The sequence below is a fragment of the Felis catus genome, chromosome B4 (assembly GCF_018350175.1).
Source record: "Felis catus isolate Fca126 chromosome B4, F.catus_Fca126_mat1.0, whole genome shotgun sequence".
Classification (NCBI taxonomy): Eukaryota; Metazoa; Chordata; class Mammalia; order Carnivora; family Felidae; genus Felis; species Felis catus.
The window spans coordinates 18,524,074-18,545,090 of record NC_058374.1 but is presented as its reverse complement, the minus strand read 5'-3'; the positions used below and the strand labels follow the sequence as shown (position 1 = coordinate 18,545,090).

General features: G+C 37.1%; 1 protein-coding gene across 1 annotated transcript in view; it reads right to left on the bottom strand.

The window, feature by feature from the left end:
• Nucleotides 1–21,017, bottom strand: part of MALRD1 (MAM and LDL receptor class A domain containing 1) — a 768,730-nt gene that overhangs the window by 328,733 nt on the left and 418,980 nt on the right. The window contains exons 28-29 of the mRNA XM_045062650.1: nucleotides 10,656–10,901; nucleotides 8,934–9,091 (exon numbers count right to left, since the gene is read on the bottom strand). Of these exons, the coding sequence (XP_044918585.1) occupies nucleotides 8,934–9,091; nucleotides 10,656–10,901 (404 nt within the window). The remainder of the gene's footprint in view (nucleotides 1–8,933; nucleotides 9,092–10,655; nucleotides 10,902–21,017) is intronic.

Genomic DNA, 21,017 nt, shown 5'->3' with positions numbered 1-21,017 from the left:
AAATGCAAAAGTCAAACTGTTTTCTCTCTCAATTTGGTCCAGGTCAATAATATAATACAGCCCAAACTATGTAGATTGAATTGTTAACATGCTGAAACAATTCTGGAATAGCAAGTGAAGTTCTGGCACTAAAGGTTCAGTTTAATTGATTTACAGTCCAAAATCTACAAGACAGTCTTTGAAAAATCAATTTTCTATATCCAGATTCTATGTATCCTCTCTGTCCATGTTCTCTACATCCTTAACTCTGAAATAATGACTAATATGCCAAGATGACTAAAATAGTATCAGATGCTCAGTAGGCTGAAGAGATGAAAATACGCCTAAATCTGAAAATGCATCTGACACACTCCAATAGTTAGACACCTGTAGTGTTAGCAATTAGTTGTAAATCTGCGCAGATTAAGACTGTAGTGAGCATATGTGTAGGGGGGTGGGGTAATGGTGAGTTAGGAAGGACAGAGAATGTTCACTTCTGTGGGTTAACCCTTACACACAACTGAGGTGCATTGCTTACTAGACTGAGGGTAAAGGCAGACCCAGAACAGCCACAGTCTTCTAAGTAGACAAAGGAATCTGGCCTTTCATTCGTTGATTTGACATTTTTCACTGAACAAAATCTGTATTTCCATATTGAATATGATCTTTACAGAGAATTTCCAGGTAGACAAATATCAGAGCTCTCAATCAGAAGTCAGAAGAAAACTGGACTCATACTCTTCTTCTTAAAGTACCATGTGAGCTGGGGCAAGAAATATAACCTCCATAATCTTAGCCCCTTCATCTGTAAATGAAGAGTTAAGACCGAACAAATTACAGGCAACCCCATCTGCTCCAAAATTCTCTGAACCACTAAGCAAGATAAAACAATGAACTCATTTAGTAATGGTTTTTCAGCATAACTCATTTGCTATAATCAGGAGGCCTCTCCTGAAATACATTATTTTTTCTCCACTTCTGGCTTGAATATATTATTTTTTTCTATCATAACAGTATAACGGATAGTCCTGAATGCCTTCAGTCAAATATATTAAAATTCCCTACAGCACACAGTCATCTTGATTAAAATATCAACAGTTTATTACAGATGGAGTAGTTCCAAAACATGATAATGCTCTTCAGGTAGCAGGTGTTCCTGGGTGTTATTCAAATGGCTAGCTGCAAAGATGCAAAAGTCTTTTGTTTCCTGATGAGGCTAGATAGACTTTTACCTATGGAAACAAACTGTCAAACACAAGTAAACTTAAAAATCCCTATAACATTGCTTTTAGTACATTAAAATCTACGTATTACTCATCTTTAATTAACCCCATCAGAAAACAAGTCACTAGAAAAATAGGTAAAATTAAATATATATGTAAGAACAAGTTAACTTCTATGCCATATGACTCTTATTCTACCCCTAAGCACTTATTTCATTTCTTGTTTTAAATCTGTTTAAAAAGCAAACATTTGAATTTAATGAGATACTTAATACTGAATGTAAATGAGATAAAATAGGTGAACATGATATCAAGAATAAGTTTACTATTTTTTAAAAATATTTATTTATTTTTGAGAGACAGAGACAGACGAGCATGAGGAGAGAGAGAGGGAGACACAGAATCTGAAGCAGGCTCCAGGCTCTGAGCTGTCAGCACAGAGGCCAACATGGGGCTTGAACCCACAAACTGTGAGCTCATGACCTGAGCTGAAGTCAGATGCTTAACCTACTGAGCCACCCAGGCGCCCCCAAGATTATTAAAAAAAAGGGGGGATTACAACATTTTAAAAAGACCTAGCCAATGCATTTTAATGTAATTATCCACATCCAGTTTTTCTCTATAGAAAGAAATAAAACTGATTGTATAACATTCTAATTTTTAATTTTTATATCACCTGAGTTCAAGTCCTAGCTCATCTACTTATAACCTTGAATTTAATAAACTAAGTCCATCTAAGTTTTGACTGACTCACCCTAACTGAAGGCACTGAAATAACAGAGATCACAACCAGTTCCCATGGACTAAATCCCACTCACAAAGTGGTTTGGCCCAAGAGATGACCGATAGTCAAATTTTCTATGTGGTAAATTATTCAATCTTATAAAAATTAGTTATATTTTCAAATTTATTTCTCTTGAAAAATCCATTTTATTATGTGTATGTGTGCTTGCAAATGTAACTAAGCCAAACTCAAAGGAAAGAAAAAAATAAAGTTATGTTCTCAACAAAATACTCTTTCCATCTTCTTGTAATTCTCCCAGCACTTCCAGACACAAAGATTACATTTGTTCCAGATACATCTCTTTAGAGAAAATTAGTTCTCATGTGACTATAAGCAAGAAATATAGAAGTATAATATATACAATATGGATAACTGTAATGTTCTTTACTAAATGCTTCCTAAAAAACAGCTTTGCTGTGCTGGTATTCCCCTAAATTCACTCCTTTATTACAGGAGTCTGTCACTGACTGGTTATATAGCCAAAAGAGGGTTAGGTTGTTTCTATGAGACCCCTTTGGCCACCCTTCAGTAAAATAGGGTTCACATTCTTTAACTCTGAGGATTGCACTATAAGAATTAATTACATGAAATCGGGGTGCCTGGGTGGCTCAGTCCCTTAAACATCTGACTCTGGATTTCAGCTCAGGTCATGATCTCACAGTTTGCAGGTTCAAAGCCCCACTTCAGGTCCTGTGCTGACAGCTCAGAGCCTGTTTGGGATTCTCTCTGTCTCTCTTTCTCTCTCTCCTCTCTTTCTGCCCCTTCCCCCTGAAATAAATAAACAGACTTTAAAAAAAGAATTACATGAAATAGCATTAAGTATTAAGCGTCCATATTCAACAACTGGTATATAGTTGGTGTTCAATGAATAAATCTATACTGTTGTTAAATTATTGCTCAATGGTTGCATGTGTCTGGCATGTGATTGCATATATATATTTCAGAGTTCGATAACAAAGTCTCCAGATGAAACTTTTTATTGAATTATACCTGACATACAATACTATACTAGTTTCAGGTTTATGGTATACTGATTCAATATTTTTATGTATTATGAAGTGATCACCTCAAGAGGTCTAGTTACCATCTGTTGGTATACAAAATTATTACAGTCTTATGACTGTATTCCCTATGCTTTGCATTTCATGCCCATGAATTATTTATGTTATAACTGGAAGTTTGTACCTCTTAATCCCCTTCACCTATTTCAACTGTCCCCTTACCACCTCCTTTCTGGCAACCATCAGTTTGTTCTCTGTATCTATGAGTCAGTTTGTTTTGTTTTGTTTTGCTTGCTTTTTTAGATTCTACACATAAGTGAAATCAGATGGTACTTGTCTTCTCTGACTTACTCACTTCACATGATACCCTCAAGGTGCATCCATGTTGTCACAAATGGCAAGATTTCATTCTTTTTTTATGGCTAAAAAATATTCTGTTGTATAAATATACCACATCTTCTTTAACATTTACCTATCAATGGACACTTAGGTTACTTCCATATCTTAGCTATTGTAAATAATGCTGCAATAAACGTAGGCATGTATATATATTTTCTAATTAGTTTTTTTGCTGCCTTTGTATAAAAATTCAGAAGTGAAATTGCTGGATCATACGATAGTTCTATTTTTAATTTTTTGAGGAAAAGTTCATACTGTTTTCCACAGTGGCTGTACCAGTTCGCATTCCCACCAAGAGTACATGAGGGTTCCCACATCCTCATCAACACTTGTTATTTCTTGTGTTTTCGATAATAGGCATTCTGACAGAGGTGAGGTGATGTCTCATTGAGGTTTGATAAGGCAGCATATCGAAGAATATGCTTTTTCTTATCCATTTAGGCACCCTATGTATTTTGACTGAAGAACCGTCCATTTCCATTTAAAGGAATTATTGATAACCATGTACTTACTGTCATCTTTTTAATTGTTTTCTGGCTGTTTTTGTTGATCATCTCTGTTCTTTCCTTGGTCTGTTCCTCATGTTTTGTTTGTTTTCTTCATATTTAGATTCTTCTGTCTTTTATTGTTGTGCTCTTAACTGTAAGATTTTTCTATGTAGTTACTGTGAAGTTCATATATATTATGTATATAAAAGTCTCTTTTAAGTTGATAGAAAGTTAATTTTGAACATATGCCAAAGCTTTATATTTTTACTTCCCTCCCCTACATTTTGTATTTTTGATGACATGTTTTACATCTTTTTATTTTATTTATCCCTTAACTAATTATTGTCGTTTTAGTTAATTTTACTACTTTTCCTTTTCCTCTTCATATTTGTTGTATAAGTTGTTGACCCACTACCTTGATTACATGTCTTTTCCAGTTAGATTTTTAACCTTCATTTGTTTTTTTTGTTTTTTTGTTTGTTTGTTTGTTTGTTTTTACCTTAGAAGAACCCCTTTAACATTTCTTGTGTGCTCAGTTCAATGGTGGTGAACTCTTTTAGCTTCTGCTTTCTGGAAAACTCTTAATCTCTTCTTCAATTCTGAATGATAACCTTGCCAGGTAGAGAATTCTTGGTTGGGAATTTTTCCCTTCAGTACTTTGAATGTATCATGCCATGCCCTTCTGGTCTATAAAGTGTCTGCTGAAAAACCTACTGATAGCCTTATGAGTGTTCCCTTTTGTACAATATGTTGCTTTTCTCTTACTGCTTTTAATATCTTCTCTTTATTATTAATTTTTACCATTTTATTTTTTTAATGTTTGTTTTTCAGAGAGAGAGAGACTGACAGAGTGCAATTGGGGGAGGGGCAGAGAGAGAGGAAGACACAGAATCGGAAGCAGGCTCCAGGCTCCGAGCTGTCAGCACAGAGCCCAATGCGGGCTCGAACCCACGAACCATGAGATCATGACCTGCGCTGAAGTCAGACGCTCAACTGACGGAACCACCCAAGCGCCCATAATTTTTACCATTTTAATTTTAATGGTCTCGATGTGTTTCCCTTTGGGTTCATCCTATTTTGGAACTCTCTGGGCTTCTGAACTTGAATATTTGTTTCCTTCCCCAAATTAGGAAAGTTTTCTGCCATTATTTCCTCAAGAATTTTCCTGGCCCTTTCTTTCTCTCTCTTCCTCCTGGGATTCCTAGAATGAATATGTTATTCTGCTTGACACTGTCCCTTAAGGGGACATCCTGTCTTTTTAAAATCATTTTTTTTTCCTTTATTTTCCTTCTGTGATTGGGTGCTTTCCATTGCTTTGTTTCCAGTTCACAGATTCATGCTTCTATTCCATCAGTTCTGCTGTTGAACCCCTCTAGTGTATTTCTCAGTTCAGTTTTAAACTTCTGTTTGGGGGCGCCTGGGTGGCTCAGTCAGTTAAGTGTCGACTTCAGCTCAGGTCACGATCTCGCGGTCCGTGAGTTTGAGCCCCGCATCGGGCTCTGGACTGACGGCTCAGAGCCTGGAGCCTGCTTCCAATTCTGTGTCTCCCTCTCTCTCTGTCCCTCCCCCATTCATGCTCTGTCTCTCTCTGTCTCAAAAATAAATAAACGTTAAAAAAAATTTAAACTTCTGTTTGGTATTTTCTTATAGTTTATATCTGTTTGTTGAAGTTCTTGCTGTGCTCATCCATTCTCCTCCCAAGATCAGTGAGCATCTTTACACCCATTACTATGAATTCTTTATTGTGTTGCTTATCTCAGTTTCGTTAAAGTCTCTCTGTGGGGATTTCCCTTGTTGTTTGGTTTTGGATATATTCCTCTCTCTCCTCTTTTGCCTCTCTCGGTTTCTCTGTATGTATTAGATGCAGTGGCTCCCCCTTCAGTCTTCAAAGAGTAGTCTTGTGTAGGCATTGTACAGTGTGAGCCAGAAGCACAAACTCCCCACAACCTCCCCACTCCATGGCCCCACTCTATGGGCATCTGCTGTATGGGCTGCGTGTGCCTGCCGGCTATGACACGGCATGGTTGCTATGCAGGGAGGTGAGGGCTTATGTCACTTACCCATCCCAGTTCTGCACAGGGAGGGCAGGGCTCAGAGCACTCCTCTGATCTAGCTGTACCTCGGCTGCTGCATGGGGAGGATGGTCTTTTTGCAGCTCTCATATTGCCCAGGGTGGCTGAAACGTGGGGTACTCTCTCAGCCTGGTTATGTGGTGGGGAGGGCAGAACATGCCCTCCATGTGTTAGCAGGCTAGAGGGAGGGCACCAAAAATGGCAGCCATTTACTCCATCACCAGGAACTTAGTTGCAAAAATGACTTGTACTAGCACTTCCATCCCTGGATAAAGTCCTTACAGGTTGCTTCCTGTAAGGCAAGAACCTTTAAAATCTGATAGTCCCTTTAAAATCAGTAAGGTACTTTTCAATCTGTTTCTCTTGTGCTAGATCTCAGGTGAGTGGGTTTGCATATGAGCCCTTTAAGAGTAGGATATATGTCCTCTAGAATTCTATGATTCTTCTGGTCTTTATCCCCATTTCATTTTTAAATCAGGCATTGTGTGTTTGGTGGTTCATCTTTACAGTGCTAGCCCTCAAGGTAAGGGTACCTGATATGGGGTACTATCTCTTTACTCCTTGTGGGAAAATTCCAAATTTGGAGAACTTTCCCAATTGTGGGGTCACTACATTTGGGGTGGGTTCTCAGGAAGGCCATGTCTCTGTCTCTCCTATCTTTCTCAAAGTATTTCTTTTGTGTTTTGTTGTGAAAGTGTTAGTCTTCTAATTCTCAAGGTTTTTGTTTGTTTGCTTGTTTTCAGAGAAAAATTATTACATATGTAGCTATAAGTTTGTTTTATCCATGGAAGGAGTTGAACGCAGGGTTTTCCAATGCCACCATCTTAAAACACCCCCCCCATTCCCAGAATAGAACTTATCGTCTTGTATGTAACACATAATCAGCCATTTTTTTCAAAAGAACTGTCCCCAAAGGGATGTCCTGAGACTGGCACTGGGCTCTAGGGGGCCACCACTTTTTTTCCTGCAGTCCTTTCTCTGAAGAGATAAGAGGGACATGAAGACTAAAACCTCAAGGTCTTGCTCTCAAGATTTAATGACCTGTCTATTGAAAGACAGTTGAACATCCAGTGAGAAAGAGGAATTTCTGGAGCTGTGAGGGACACTCTGAGAAAGACTAATCATGACAAGCAAAAGTGGTCAAGGAAAGTTTTGTGAAGGGCTGAATCTACCAGATTGTGTTGGGCTTGGTGTGGAGGCAAAAGAGGGAAACACAGAAGGAGGCATTCCTGAGAATAGACAGGGGAGACTGAGCCAGAGGCAACACATGCATAAATTGAGACCATTTCAAAAGATGAGAAGTAAAGAAAGAAAGAAATAAAAGGCAGAATCCCTGCCCCTATTGTGTTTGCCATCTGGCCAGGATGCTTTCAAATTAATGAGCAGGTTAAAATCCAGCATGGTTCCACACAGAGAGTAGCCTAAGAAGTACTTTGTAATGATGATCAAAAATATGTATCATATTAATTACCAAAATAAAATGATTGCCCTAAAATTCCTGAATATAAAATCAATATATGCTATGAAAGATTTCTCTTTTGCAGTAAATGCCACTAAATGAGGATAAGCATGTTTTTTTTAAACAAGTGTGACTGTTTGTTTTCAATATGGTAGGAAGACAGTTGCTTTAAAATGCTGTTAAATGTCCGTAAGACATTCCTCCATTGGAGGAACCATAGGCATTCAACCGAACTTGATAACAAGACGTATCTCAAAATAGTTTAATTTTGCATTTTATAGTAATATAAAGTTTGCTACTAGGATATAAGAGAGATTAAAGGTGACTATGAGTGGAGCAAATAATAAAAGCAAAGCCCACAAAGTGGTACAAAGTCCTCCACATGGTAGACACCACATCATCAAGTATCCCATTCAAAGGAGTACCAGCAAAATACTCTTGTGAGAACTTTAGGCATTATATTTAAGCTTCCCTATTTAAATATAAGAAGAAAGCATTGTGGTGTTTGCTGCATGTATTTTATTAGGCAGGCATTTCTGATTATAGGAGAACCCTAAATTATAAAGTTAACTCAGGTTTCAGATAAAACATGGACGATGCAGGCATTAGCCATTCAGATGTAAGAGCCCTTTGGTATTGTGGTCAGGCATTTTCCATCAGTGCAAGGCACTTCAGCAAAGTTCGTGTGTGATAAAACAGCAATGGCCTCTAGAGTGTGTTTTTAAAGTGAGTTTTCTCAGAATTCTAACTAGATTCTAGAAATGAACAGACACACACGCGCGCGCGCACACACACACACACACACACACACACAATCAGCCATACACACACATACACACACACACATGCACGCACGTTCATCTCCTTTTTTGCTGCCGTTTTAACTTGCCAAAGAATAAAGGTATATGAACCGAGTCTTATTAATATTAATATATACTTTGTTAGTTTGCTCCCTGAACACTGTCACTTTGTTATACTAAATTAAAGCCCTGACAGAAACATCCAATTAATCCTCACTAAGAAAATGCATTATTGTGTCATCATTAATAAGCGGTTCAATGTAATCACACCTTGATCATGCTCCTGAGTGGGTTCAGTCCTTTGCACGGCGTGCTTAGAACCAAAATGTCTAATATTAGTTCCCTTAATGATCGTTCATACAGGATTTAAAATGGATAGTCACTCTCCTTTCGGATGTACAAATAATCTATTTTCTTTTACTGAGAAGGCTAGGGAAGGAGATGCCTAAACAGAAAGGAGAAATTCATGAGTCTTAGACTAACTGTTATCATAAGAGGAGACTCTGGGATTCAGTCATAACCACAGGGTATGATGTTGAGCTCAAAGCTAGTTCCCATGCCCCGCTTATCAAACCCCGCCGAGCATTTGAACCACAAGTGGAAGCTCCCCGCGATGAAAGGAAGCTTCCTCTGGCCAAGTTAGCAGAACTATGATAAAGTCCCTTTGGCCATGTGCTGCCTGTAGGAAGCCTCGCTAAGCTCAGAGGCATCACAGATGAATACCCTACCTTAATGAGAATCTGAATGGACCCTGTAGCTTTTGCAGATATGAAATACCAGAAGCTTATGGTGCAGGCAGCACTGGATTCCTGCCACACAGCACTCTTGAGGTGTGCTTCTTCGCCCTGAAGGCCCACCGGCGTAGCCTCCAGATACAAGAAGTGCCCTAGGAACAAGGATAGCATTCACACAGGACAGAAATAACAACGAGGGCATCATTTTAGCTTTTCCATCTTAGTTAGGGTTTTTAATTATATTTCATATGATATGAGCTGCCAAAGGCATTTCCATTTGAAACAGAAAGAAAATCTAATAGCCTTGCTTCTAGCTCACTGACAGAACAATTTCCAACTGTCTGTGCGTTTAGCAAAGTACTTCACAGTATGCAAATTAACCGATCTGACAGGATATTTGTGCCGCTGAATCAACAAGATAGTTATAGAAATCATATAATGGACTCCTCAAACTATCGAGTTCTTGTAAAACAATGGGAAGATACTACCTATGAAATATAAATAAAGGAATGTGATGTACTTTTCAAAACTTCACTCATCTATTGAGTATATAAATAAAATGCTGAGAATTTTAATATGTAACATGAAAGGTACATTATACTTATGTATCTAAGACTCAAAACATTTTACATATGTAGAGCTGAGTGTTTGCATGGGACTCAGACCTTCCTTTCTCTGTTGTGGTTATTTTGGCTTAGATGGCTTTGTTTTATCAGAGGCCTGTGGAATTTCCACCCTTAGATACCTCTTCTCTTATTCTGTAGCATCCAGGAATTCAGGGTCCTTTCTTCATTCTGCTAACGTCCTCTGTCCTTTGACCAATGAGTCTGAGACTTGACCTCATCTACTTACTGCAAAAATGAGGCATTCCCAACACTTCTGACATATGTGATCTTATGGTTACATCTGCATGGCACTTCTAGTTTTCAAATCGCTTTCCCTCCATACATGTCGTCTCGCTTCTGTAATCCCTGTTTGGTACACAGGGAAAACTTTATTCTCTCCATATGCAGATGGGAATTTTGAAAATCTGAAGAGCTACATGATGTGCTAATGATCAAATAAGTGGCAGAATTCAGCGATACTAATTATAAGCACGTGTCACTGAGGAAAGGCGCCTCTATCGATATTACCATGTATCTACAATGATCAGAATCTTATTAAAATTTGGTTGCTCCCTGTTATATGACGGTGAAGTCCTAATTCCAGTTTCTGTGAATGTGGCCTTGTTTGGATATAGGGCCTTTGTGGATGACCAAAGTAAAATGAAGTCATCAGGGGGGGCCCTAGTCCACACTAAGATTGTGTCGTAATGAAAGGGTAAATTTGGACATAGAGGCAGACATGCATAGAGGGAAGACAGTGTGAAGACACAGCATAACATCATCTACAAGCCAAGTAATGTCCAAGACTACCAGAAGCTAGGAGAGAGGCATGGTACAGGTGATTCTCTCTCTCAGCCCTCAAAAGAAACCAATTCTACTGAGACCTTGATTTCAGACTTCTAGCTTCCAGAAGGGTGAGACAATGTCTATTGTTTCCATTTCTGGTAATTTGTGATAGCAGTCCCAGGAGACAAATATATTTGTGAAATGCCTGACTTGCTGGCCATGGTACTATGGTAGTCTCTCTGGAGCTCTCCAGTTGCTGTTGGGGAAACAATGAGATGCTCACTGTGAATATGATTAGGACTGCTGTAACAGCCTAATAACCTACCATATTTGTTTCCGAGTGTGTGGTCTTTGGGAGGTCGTAGGCTTTGATGAGAGCCAACCCCCAAAACCCAATCAAAGTTTTCAGCCAGGGAGTTTTGCCAGCCACACCAGCCTTTCTCAAAAGTACAGGAGGTACCACATTCTGCTTCATCAGTATAATCTCCACAGTCATCTACGAAATTACAGCTTTGCTCTGGTTTATAACATTTGCCATTCTGACATTCCCGATAGCCATGAGGGCAGGGACCTAAAAAACAGAAAACAAATGAAGATGAGGAGACACTACTAACACATCACTGAGGTTAATAGCTAGTAAAATGGATTCACTTTAACATATAACGAAACATGGTATTCTTAAGAGTTTGAGTTATCTGACCCTCATCTCTTTTCTAATCTCCCTCAGGGTTCCGGCCAATAGATCACTCACAAGGATTATTCAAAATGAAAAAAAAAATCAAGTATCATTTTACTGATCGAGGAAAGTACCCCAAGACTCCTCAAATAGAGCATTTCCTGTAAGCTGAGTTCAAGAATATATATTAGATCTGAAATCCAAAGTGTGGCTTTCCATTTTTTAGCCTGAAACAAAATCTTTAGGGTATTAAGAGCTTATGTATTATGGTGTATTTGGAAGTAAATTCCATTACCACCCATGCATTTCAATATTTATCAGAAGCCAAATACTTATATGGTACTTTCTCAGAAGCAGGGGTATGAATATATAAGTAATATTCAACTTTCTAACAGATTTTTTTCTCCAAAATGCATATATACCTGTCAATTGTTTCAAATTTTAGAAGCAATTTCCCTACAAAGCAATGTCAACAATAAAGACTTTTTTTTCCAGAAAGCTTAAAATAAAAAGCAATGTTTTTGAAGATCTGAGTTTGAACTCTGGTATTGATACTTCCCAGTTACGAGACTTGGATCATACCTATATACTTGAAGAGCTTTCTAAAAAGAAAAAAAGAAAAAAAAAGGACAGTAAAACCTACAGAAGGTAAACTAACTAAAGAGACTATTGTTTATATCCCCAGTACCTGGAACAGTGCCTGGCCATGAGTAGAGGATCAGAAAATATTAGTCAAATAAATGAATGTGTGAAATACAGTGCTCTGGAAACAGCAAAGTAGTTCAATATGCACATTCAAGGTACTGTTATTATCCTGCTCCAGTATTACAACAGAGCATAAGCACCAGTGTCCCAATATTTCAGTAGGAAAGGTTGTTCAAAGATCCAACTTGGGATATCCACATCCCAACTGCTCTATGACACTATGGCATCAGAAATTTTCTTCCTTCCTGTCCTCCCCACCGTCTAGGGAGAGAAGCTGATAATGCCTCCCTACTTCACTTCTACATGGTAGCTTCCAGGGCCTGGTGTTGTCTGGTGGTTGAGGACTGGTGTGGATTAGAGCTGGGAGGTGACTCAGGGATTTATTCGAAGGTGTTCTGGGAGCTGGAAACTCCTGCTGATAAAATCTCATAAAGAAGATTTTATGTCCTGGATCAGTCTCACATTTTAGAAAATAGATGGCTAAGAGGGAAGAAGTAGGAGGAGATGGTGGGATGCCATGTAGAAACCGCTAGGGAGAAGAATGGTATTCCAAAGGCTTCTAGCCATTTTGTGTGCTAAGCTGTTTCTGGGTTGTTTCTTCAAAATTGCCTAATTAAATGCCCTTTACACCTGCAAAGCCTTTGAAAATAACTTTCAACCATGCATTCTGCCTTTAACAAAACTTTTTTGTCTGGGTTAATTGCTAACATTTTCCTTTCTTGCAGCGTGGGATTAAGCTATTTTTATTTAGGCTCCCAACTCAGTTTTAGCAGATTGGGGGTAAGCAAAAGACCTTTAATGTTTCAATCACAGAACTTGACTCAGAATCATAACGTTAAAGCATTTTTGAGCTACACAGAAATGGATATCACTTACATTAACTCTCATTTATAGATGAAAAATAAATGAGGATTATAGATGTTAAATGGCTTGATGATTTTTCAAGAGCAGAGGTGCAATTTGGACACAGGTCTATTGTCTTCTGATCTATTTTTTAAATCTATTGACTTGAAAAGAAGAGCAATGATGCAAGTCAACTATCACAAGACAAGCCCACCAAGGAACAAAAATGGTGGTGTTGACTACCAGATGCATTATTTCTCAGGGGACCGTTGAGAATCTGCAAAATTACTAGATCATTTAGTTTTACACAAGTTGGCATTTGTATTGATTCTGTCAATTCCAATTTGTTTGGGGAGTAAAAGCAAAACTGGTTTCTAAGATTATTTTCTCCAAAGAGACCAAATCAAGCTAAAATTTGATTCTTTCAAGACAAACAAGAAAATATTTTGAACATGTTTCAAAATGGAAACACACCATAGACCCCAATATATTACACAATCAATATAGAATCATAAAAATTAAGATTATTTTTACATTTCTAAAACATAAATAGCTACACAATTTAAAAAAAAACACAATAATTCAAATATTACACAAGATAAATTTTGAACAGAAAGCCCTTTTCACTGCTCTCATGTGTTCCACCCATAAAATATTTTTTGCTAAATATCAAGGAAAATTATCAGTTAATGTTATTTACTTATTTCCAAATTATTTTCCATGCCTGTTGTTTCGTCCAAAGAAACCAGCTACTTACAGGTAGAGTGTATATCTTTAAGTGATTGTGATATGAAAGCTTTTATGCAATTGTATAACTGATTTTTAGCAAAAATATATTCTTATTTCAATTAGGCAGAGATCTTCTTAGTGGGTACTTTCTTTCTCTAAAAAAGAACAAATTATAAAAGCCAAAAACCTACAATGTAAATAAATCTTAAAGACATCTGAAGCTTAACAATGTTAACTGCAAACTCTGATTCTTCCCCTCCAAACTTTTCCAGCGAACAGACTTCCTCAACTGGGTTTATGGCAATTCTATAACTACAGTTACTACAAATCTTCTAAGGGGCTCTGTGTAGTAGTGTAGTAGAGTCTGATTCTACTTTTTGATGTTTGACGTCATTGCTGAAACATAGTAAGGTAGCCCCAGTGCTCCCCCTATTGGCAGGAGGTTCAAATCATTACATGCCCTTACCTGTGCACAGAAATTCTCACCCCAGTCCCATAAACCACAATGAAACTCTATGCCAGTTTTCCCTTCTCACTCTCTAAAACTTTTAGACATGCTTTGAAGCTACTCTAATGTCCCAGGAAGCCTAATTATGTAATAGACATTTTCAATCCTTTTAGTATTGTCAGTCTTAACATCTGAACCCAATTTCATTATCAATTTTCTTTAAATGATTTTATTTATTTTTGAGAGAGAATGAGAGAAAGAGAGAGAGAGAGAGAGAGAGAGAGAGAGAGAGAGCGAGCATGAGTAGGGGAGGGTAGAGAGAGAGGGAGACACAGAATGGGAACTAGGCTCCAGGCTCTGAGCTGTCTGCACAGACCCCGACTCTGGGCTCAAACTCACATGAACCATGAGATCAAGATGTGAGCTGAAGTCAGAGGCTCAACTGACTGAGCCACCCAGGCACCCCTACATCTGCACCAAATTTTGAATGGAGGTCCACCTTGTAACTGAGGATGGGCCCAAGTTTTATACACATACATAGCATATGAGTTATGCTATATATATAAGTTTGTGTGTGTGTGTGTGTGTGTAGCTTATATATATATAGTTTATATATATATATAACTCATATATACATGTGTGCATATATATATATACACACACACATATATATATACACAATTTTTAATATCATAATTCATATGCAATCTTCCTTCACAATTACTATTTTGGTTCAAGCAACCAACATTTTATGTGAGTTTATTACAATTCTTTCCCTTCTGATCTTTGTGTCCTACCCGCGACCCCTAAGGTCCATTAAATAAAAAAGAACCATGTGATATTTTAACATAATTGAATATCACTCCTCTGTCCCAAACTCTATTTAATTAATATTCCCCACTAAAAGGAACCAGGTCTCCTTGGGAAAATGGTCTATTTGGAGCTAAGAGCAAAAATGTTCAAGATGAGCCTAGATATTCTTTGTCACAGAAAATAACAAAGTACTCAAATATTACAGCATTATGATGAAAGGTTTAAGGAACCAGCTTTTAGAGAAACTTACTGGCCAAATCAGGGACAAATTGAGTATCAAAGTAAGTAATAAGACCTACTCCAAGCATATACACAGTAAGAAACAATAATAAAGTATGAAATTATCCTTCGGCAATAAACAACTAGAAACTAGGGCAAAACATATAAAACAAGTATTTTCAACATTTATTTATTTTTGGGACAGAGAGAGACAGAGCATGAACGGGGGAGGGGCAGAGAGAGAGGGAGACACAGAATCGGAAACAGGCTCCAGGCTCTGAGCCATCAGCCCAGAGCCTGACGCGGGGCTCGAACTCCCGGACCGCAAGATCGTGACCTGGCTGAAGTCGGACGCTTAACCGACTGCGCCACCCAGGCGCCCCTAAAACAAGTATTTTCAAACAACGGACATCAGGAAACACAGGATAGTGATCCCTTAGAAAAATGAAAAAAGACACATCCTATGATCACCCCTAGATTTCTGCATGGAAGCATGTTCTAGACTGTAACTCTCAAGGGTCAGCCCATCGGAAAATGGAGTAACACTGAGTTGAGGAGATACAGTCTGGGACAGCTAAAATTTTCAATGTTTGGTTGTGGGAGGAAAGGGAGCTATATAGAAAAGGAGATCAAGAGACGCTTAAGTCTTTTTCTGAATTCTACCTTTTATATTTGTAGGATAAAATCCAAAAAGAGAGATAGAGAACAACTAAGAGAATAATAACTAGGAGCTATAAACTGAAAAAATTACCAGAGTCCACCAAGGGCTACATATCTTTGAGTTTCTACCAGCCAGAGTGAGTGGAGTCCTTGGTGAATACACAGGGCATTCAGTATGGATTCCAGAAGGGTACATTTTAGTATGGGGCAAAGTAACTCTTGAAGGAAACAGACTCTAGACTAATCATTGGATTGGCAACCTACAGTCTTGGGACCAAATCTGGCCTACCACCTGTTTAAGTAAATAATGTTTTATTGGGACTTAGCCATGCCCGCTTGTTTACACATTATCTATGGTTACTTTCACACTAAAATGGCAGTTAAGTAGTTGCAATCAAGACCATATGGCCTGCACAGCTGAACATATTCACTCTCTGAACATATTCTTTTAACCTCAACTTGTTTTTACAGTAGATTACTTTAAAAAGAAGACTTAAGTTTCCTGAGTTAAAAAAAATACAGAAAAAAAATTGTGAAGAGGAAAGGGATAAAGAGGTACAAACTTCCAGTTATTATTTTTTAGGTTTTTTAATGTTTATTTATTTTTGAGAGAGAGAGAGCAGGGGAGGGGCAGAGTGAGAAGGAGACAGAGAAGCCGAAGCAGGCTCTGCACTGACAGCACAGAGCCCAATACGGGGCTCGAACTCACGAACCACGACATCATGATCTGAGCTGACGTCGGATGTTTAACTGACTGAACCACCCAGGTGCCCCCAAACTTCAGTTATAAGATAAATAAGTCACAGGGATGAAAAGTACAACATTGGAAATATAATCAATAATATTGTAATAAATTTATATGATGAGAGATGGTAACTGTTATTGTGGTGAACATTTTGTAATGTATATTAATTACACTTTTATAGATTTTGTAATGTATAAATCACTGTGTTCCACAACTGAAACTAATATCGTACTGTGTTTATACTTCAAAAAAATTAAAATTAAAAAAAATGCTGACTTCTGTTCTAAACCTGTCTTTAAAAATTGTTTTAAATAAATCACAAAGGACCCAAACAGTACTTAAGTACCTCTAAAACAAAGTTCAATTATTTTTAAAGGAATATACAAAGCCTTAACACTTAGCAACAGAGAATTCACAATTCCAGCATCAAATTAGAGATTACTAGGCTGTGAAGCAGGAAAATGTGATCAATAACCAGGAAAAAAATTAGTCAATAAAAGTAAATATAGATACAAAGAAGATGATGGAATTATCAGGCAAAGAAAGCAAAGCATAAATGTGCTCAATACATTCGTCTAACAATAATACAAAATCTACAGAAAGCTCTTGTAATAACAAATAATTTTAGCAAGATTATATGTCATCAATATACAAAATCAATCACATTTCTGTATGCTAGAAGTAAACAACCAGAATCTGAAATTTTTAAAAGTCCTTTAAAAGAGCATTTTAAAACATGAAATTATAGGGATAAATTTTAAAAAAATAGATAGCTGGCCTTTACATTGACAACTACAAAATATTGATAGGAAAGAGACCCTAATTACATGGACATATATATCAGGTTTATGGATCATAAACCTTAATATTGTTAAGAACTCACATCTCCTCAAATTTATCTATAACTTCAATATAACCTCTATCAAAACTTCAGTAGGATTTTGTAGAAATTAACAAAATGATTCTAAAATATATACAAAAAGGTAAAGCACCTAGATTAGCTACGAAGTTATCAAATATACAACACCTGATTTCAATAAATACTATAAAGCTATAATAATTAACACTGTGTAGTACTGATTTATGTATAGACAAAGTGACCAGTGAATCAGGATATATCATTCAGAAATGGATTCAGAAATATATGATCAGGGCACCTGGGTGGCTCAGTCGGTTAAGCATCCGACTCTTGGTTTTGGCTCAGGTCATGACCTCACAGTTTCAGGAGTTCAAGCCCTGCGTCCGTCTCCTCGCTGACAGTGTGGAGATTGCTTGGGATTCTCTCTCTCTCTCTCTCTCTCTCTCTCTCTCTCTCTCTCTCTCTCACTCTCACTCTCACTCTCACTCTCTCTGCTTCTCCCCCACTCATGCTGTCCTGTGTCTCTCAAAATAAATAAACTTAAGATAAATTAAAAAGAGAAACACGATTAATGGATTTTCAAGGAAAGGTGACAAATTAATGTAGTATTTTCACCAAAAAGGAATGAACTGAAATTAGATATAAGGAGAAATCAACAAACACCAACTGAGGGATACTCTGCAAAATAAAAGGTGTATACTTTTCAAACATGTCAATGTCAAAGAAGACAACAAAAGGCTTAATAGTTGCTGTATATTAAAGAAATATAAAGATAATTAAAACCTAAAAGCAGTGTATGATTCTTGAAGAGATCCTGAACCAGGCAAAAAACAAAAATTACATAAAGGACATTTTGAGGGAAATTCATAAATTATGAATGAAGCCTATAAATTGAATAATAACACTTATCAATGTTAATTGATTATACATGTAAGTGAATGTCCTCTATTTTAGGAAAGAGACAATGAATTATTTAGAAGTAAAACGGCATGATGATATCTGCAACTTGCTCTGAGATGACTGGAAGTAAGATTATATATAAAATAAAAGGGCAAACTGATAATAATCTGCAAATCTGTATGAAATATAAGTTCTGTATAGTTATTGTAATATTTCCGTGAATTGGAAACTATCCCCAAATTTTATAAAAATATAAAAGTTAAAAAGTTAAAAAAATAAAACCTTCCAATGTCATCCCATCTCAATCAGAGTAAAAGCCAAAGTTCTTAAAATGGCCCACAAGGACTCCATAATCTTGACCCCATTCTCTCTTAATTGCCTTCCAGACAAAGACTACCAGGCACACTGTAGTTGAATAAAGTTGGGTTTATCATTTGTCGCAGTGATGGAGAAAAAATACCATGGGGAACCATGGGGCCGTTCAGTGAGAGGGCATGAAAAATGATTTATGGGATAGGGCTTTGGCTAGGTTACTTTGGAGGAGGGTCGAAGGAAATGGAGTTTTGATCCAGATTGGGTGCCATCAGGAAGCAAAATAATTATGTGATTGGATACCTTAAAGATTCTTACCTAACAAAGGGAAGACTAGAATAGGCTAAAGTTGTAATTGGTTGGAAACACTCCTATGAGTCAAGACACAGGGATGTTTGGTCATTTCTGTGGCTGGGACAGTGTTTGTGTATCACCTGTGCTCAGTCACAATTACAAAAGTGACCTTGTTTTTACTGTGATCCATGGTTCCAGAGTGGCTTTGTCCAACGTTGATGCTCTGTGAAATTGTTTATGTTCAACGGGAGAACCACCAGCTCATAGCAACACTGAAGCCTAAATGATACAGTAGTAGGCCGGGTCCCAGATTCCAGGAGCTGCTTTTCTTGCTCTCACTTTGTAATTCTACTTATGTAGCAAGAGAGTTCTGTGGAGCAGCCAACCCTTCTAAGAGATATAAGGATAGAATATAAAACTCTTATGGTGCTTCTTCTTTTTTTTTTTTTTTTTTTTTTGTGGCAGGTTAGAAAAAAAAAAAAGGTAGACCAGTTGCTTTGAGAGATCCTGAACCATTTGAAAGGCCTTCATATTTGTTATTTTTTAAGCCCCTATATATTTATCCTTAGTAGTTTGCAGCAAAAACCTGAAAATGTGAAGGTGCTATGGCATTTACTTTAATGTTAGCACAAAAGGAGGTAATGTGTGGAAAGAAATTCCATAAAATATAATCCTAGCCATTAGGAATGGACAAAGAAAACAGGGAGAGGAATTGTGATCTGCATTAAGAAAACAAGAAAAACATAGAAGGAAGTCTAGGCAGAAAAGAAGCCCCTAAGCTTTGAGGAGAAAGGTCTACCACAGTTCCAACTGGCTTACTACTGCAATGTGGCTGAGGCTCTCGTTCAGAGGACAGCGGATTCTGTTTCTATGTTTCCTAGGCAATGTTCACTAGCCCTGGGCTCAGCCCTTGACTGAAAACAAACTGCAAATTGGCTCAAATACTGTTCCTGCAGTTTCCATCTTCATTCCAAAAGGTTCCAAGTCAAATATTCAAAGGACACTTTCTACAGTCTTGATCAGCATGGCAAAAATTTACACTACATTGCCACTCCTGTCATTCAAAAAGGTATTTCCAGAAACAATGGTTTATTCCTCAGTTTTTTAATTACCCAGTTTTAATAGTTAACAGTTAAGAAATGTTATGCTAACATTGCATGCTAACATTCAACTAGTTCTAACTCTGCTGTAAAAGCACTAAAACAAGAAATCCAAAGGTCTATTTAAAAAAAAAATCTATATTCTTTCATGATCCTGACTTGGAGTAAATTTCTGATGTTTTGGTGGTGAACAATTTGTGTACCTGGGTTTCTAGTGTATCATATTTAAGAATGTAAGGTAATGAGTTTGAGCATTAAAAATAATTATTTTTTGAAGTTTCAAATTCACCAGGGATAACATGAAGACAGTCGAGTAAATTCTTTCTCCAGTGGTTATGATAATCTTTTATTGTTTTCCAATATACCTGATAGAGGCTTTGAATATTTAAAGAGAAATGGTTATGTCTCTAAGTACATTTTAAATGGAGCTGCTACCATGAGATGGAACTAGAGTTAGAAGTATGAGATAGGGATAAATCTCAAGATCAAAACACTTCAGGAAAATTATATTTTGTACATTTATGCAGTCAACTTTTTCAATCTTTCCTTTTATGTTTTTTGACAATCCAATAGTAAATGAAATTCTCTCATATTTTTCTAGTACTTGTGATTACTGTATAATTTCATTTTTTTCTTTAAATATTTTAAACTCTTGAGACAAATGAAATTTACTTGGTATATAGAATAAATGACAATATTTTTAAAGTGAGAGGGAGGAATACATACACACCCACAAGATACACACATGCTGGTGTATTTAGTGGATGTTTATGGAAAGATACAGAGGAAATAAGTGGTTCCATTGGAAACAGAACAGAACATAAAAACGGAAGTCAGAAGAAAAAAAATTTTTTTAATCTAGCCCATCTTTGACAATACTACGTGTGTGTATTTAATTAAATGTTTGTTTTATTTAAAAACAACATGCCAGGGTCTCTACCTATGATAAAGAAGGATTCAAGTAGTAGAGTTACAGTTGGGGAATTCAAACCAGGCTGAAGCTCCTTTGATGAGTATTAACCTGGACTGATGGACAAGAATGTTGACAGTTTTCTGGAAACCATGATTTATGCCAAGTGGAAGCCTGCATGCTCTCCACTCCAGGGGGCCATGGAGGAAATGGCGAAATTAAGGAAGAACCAAATTCCAGTTTAGAAAAGTAGATATAAGGAATGAAATACTCTATGAAATATCTAAGATGTGTACTAAATTTATAGTGGAGTATGAACTGCAACAGGTAGAAGAGAGAAGGTAGGTAGTGGTAAAAGAATTCAGGAGAAATTGAGTTACTCATCCTCAATCCCTGCTTCTCCTTCGTTTCTCATATTCAATCAATCACTAACACCATCCTATTTTACTTCATAAATATTTCCTGAATCATGCA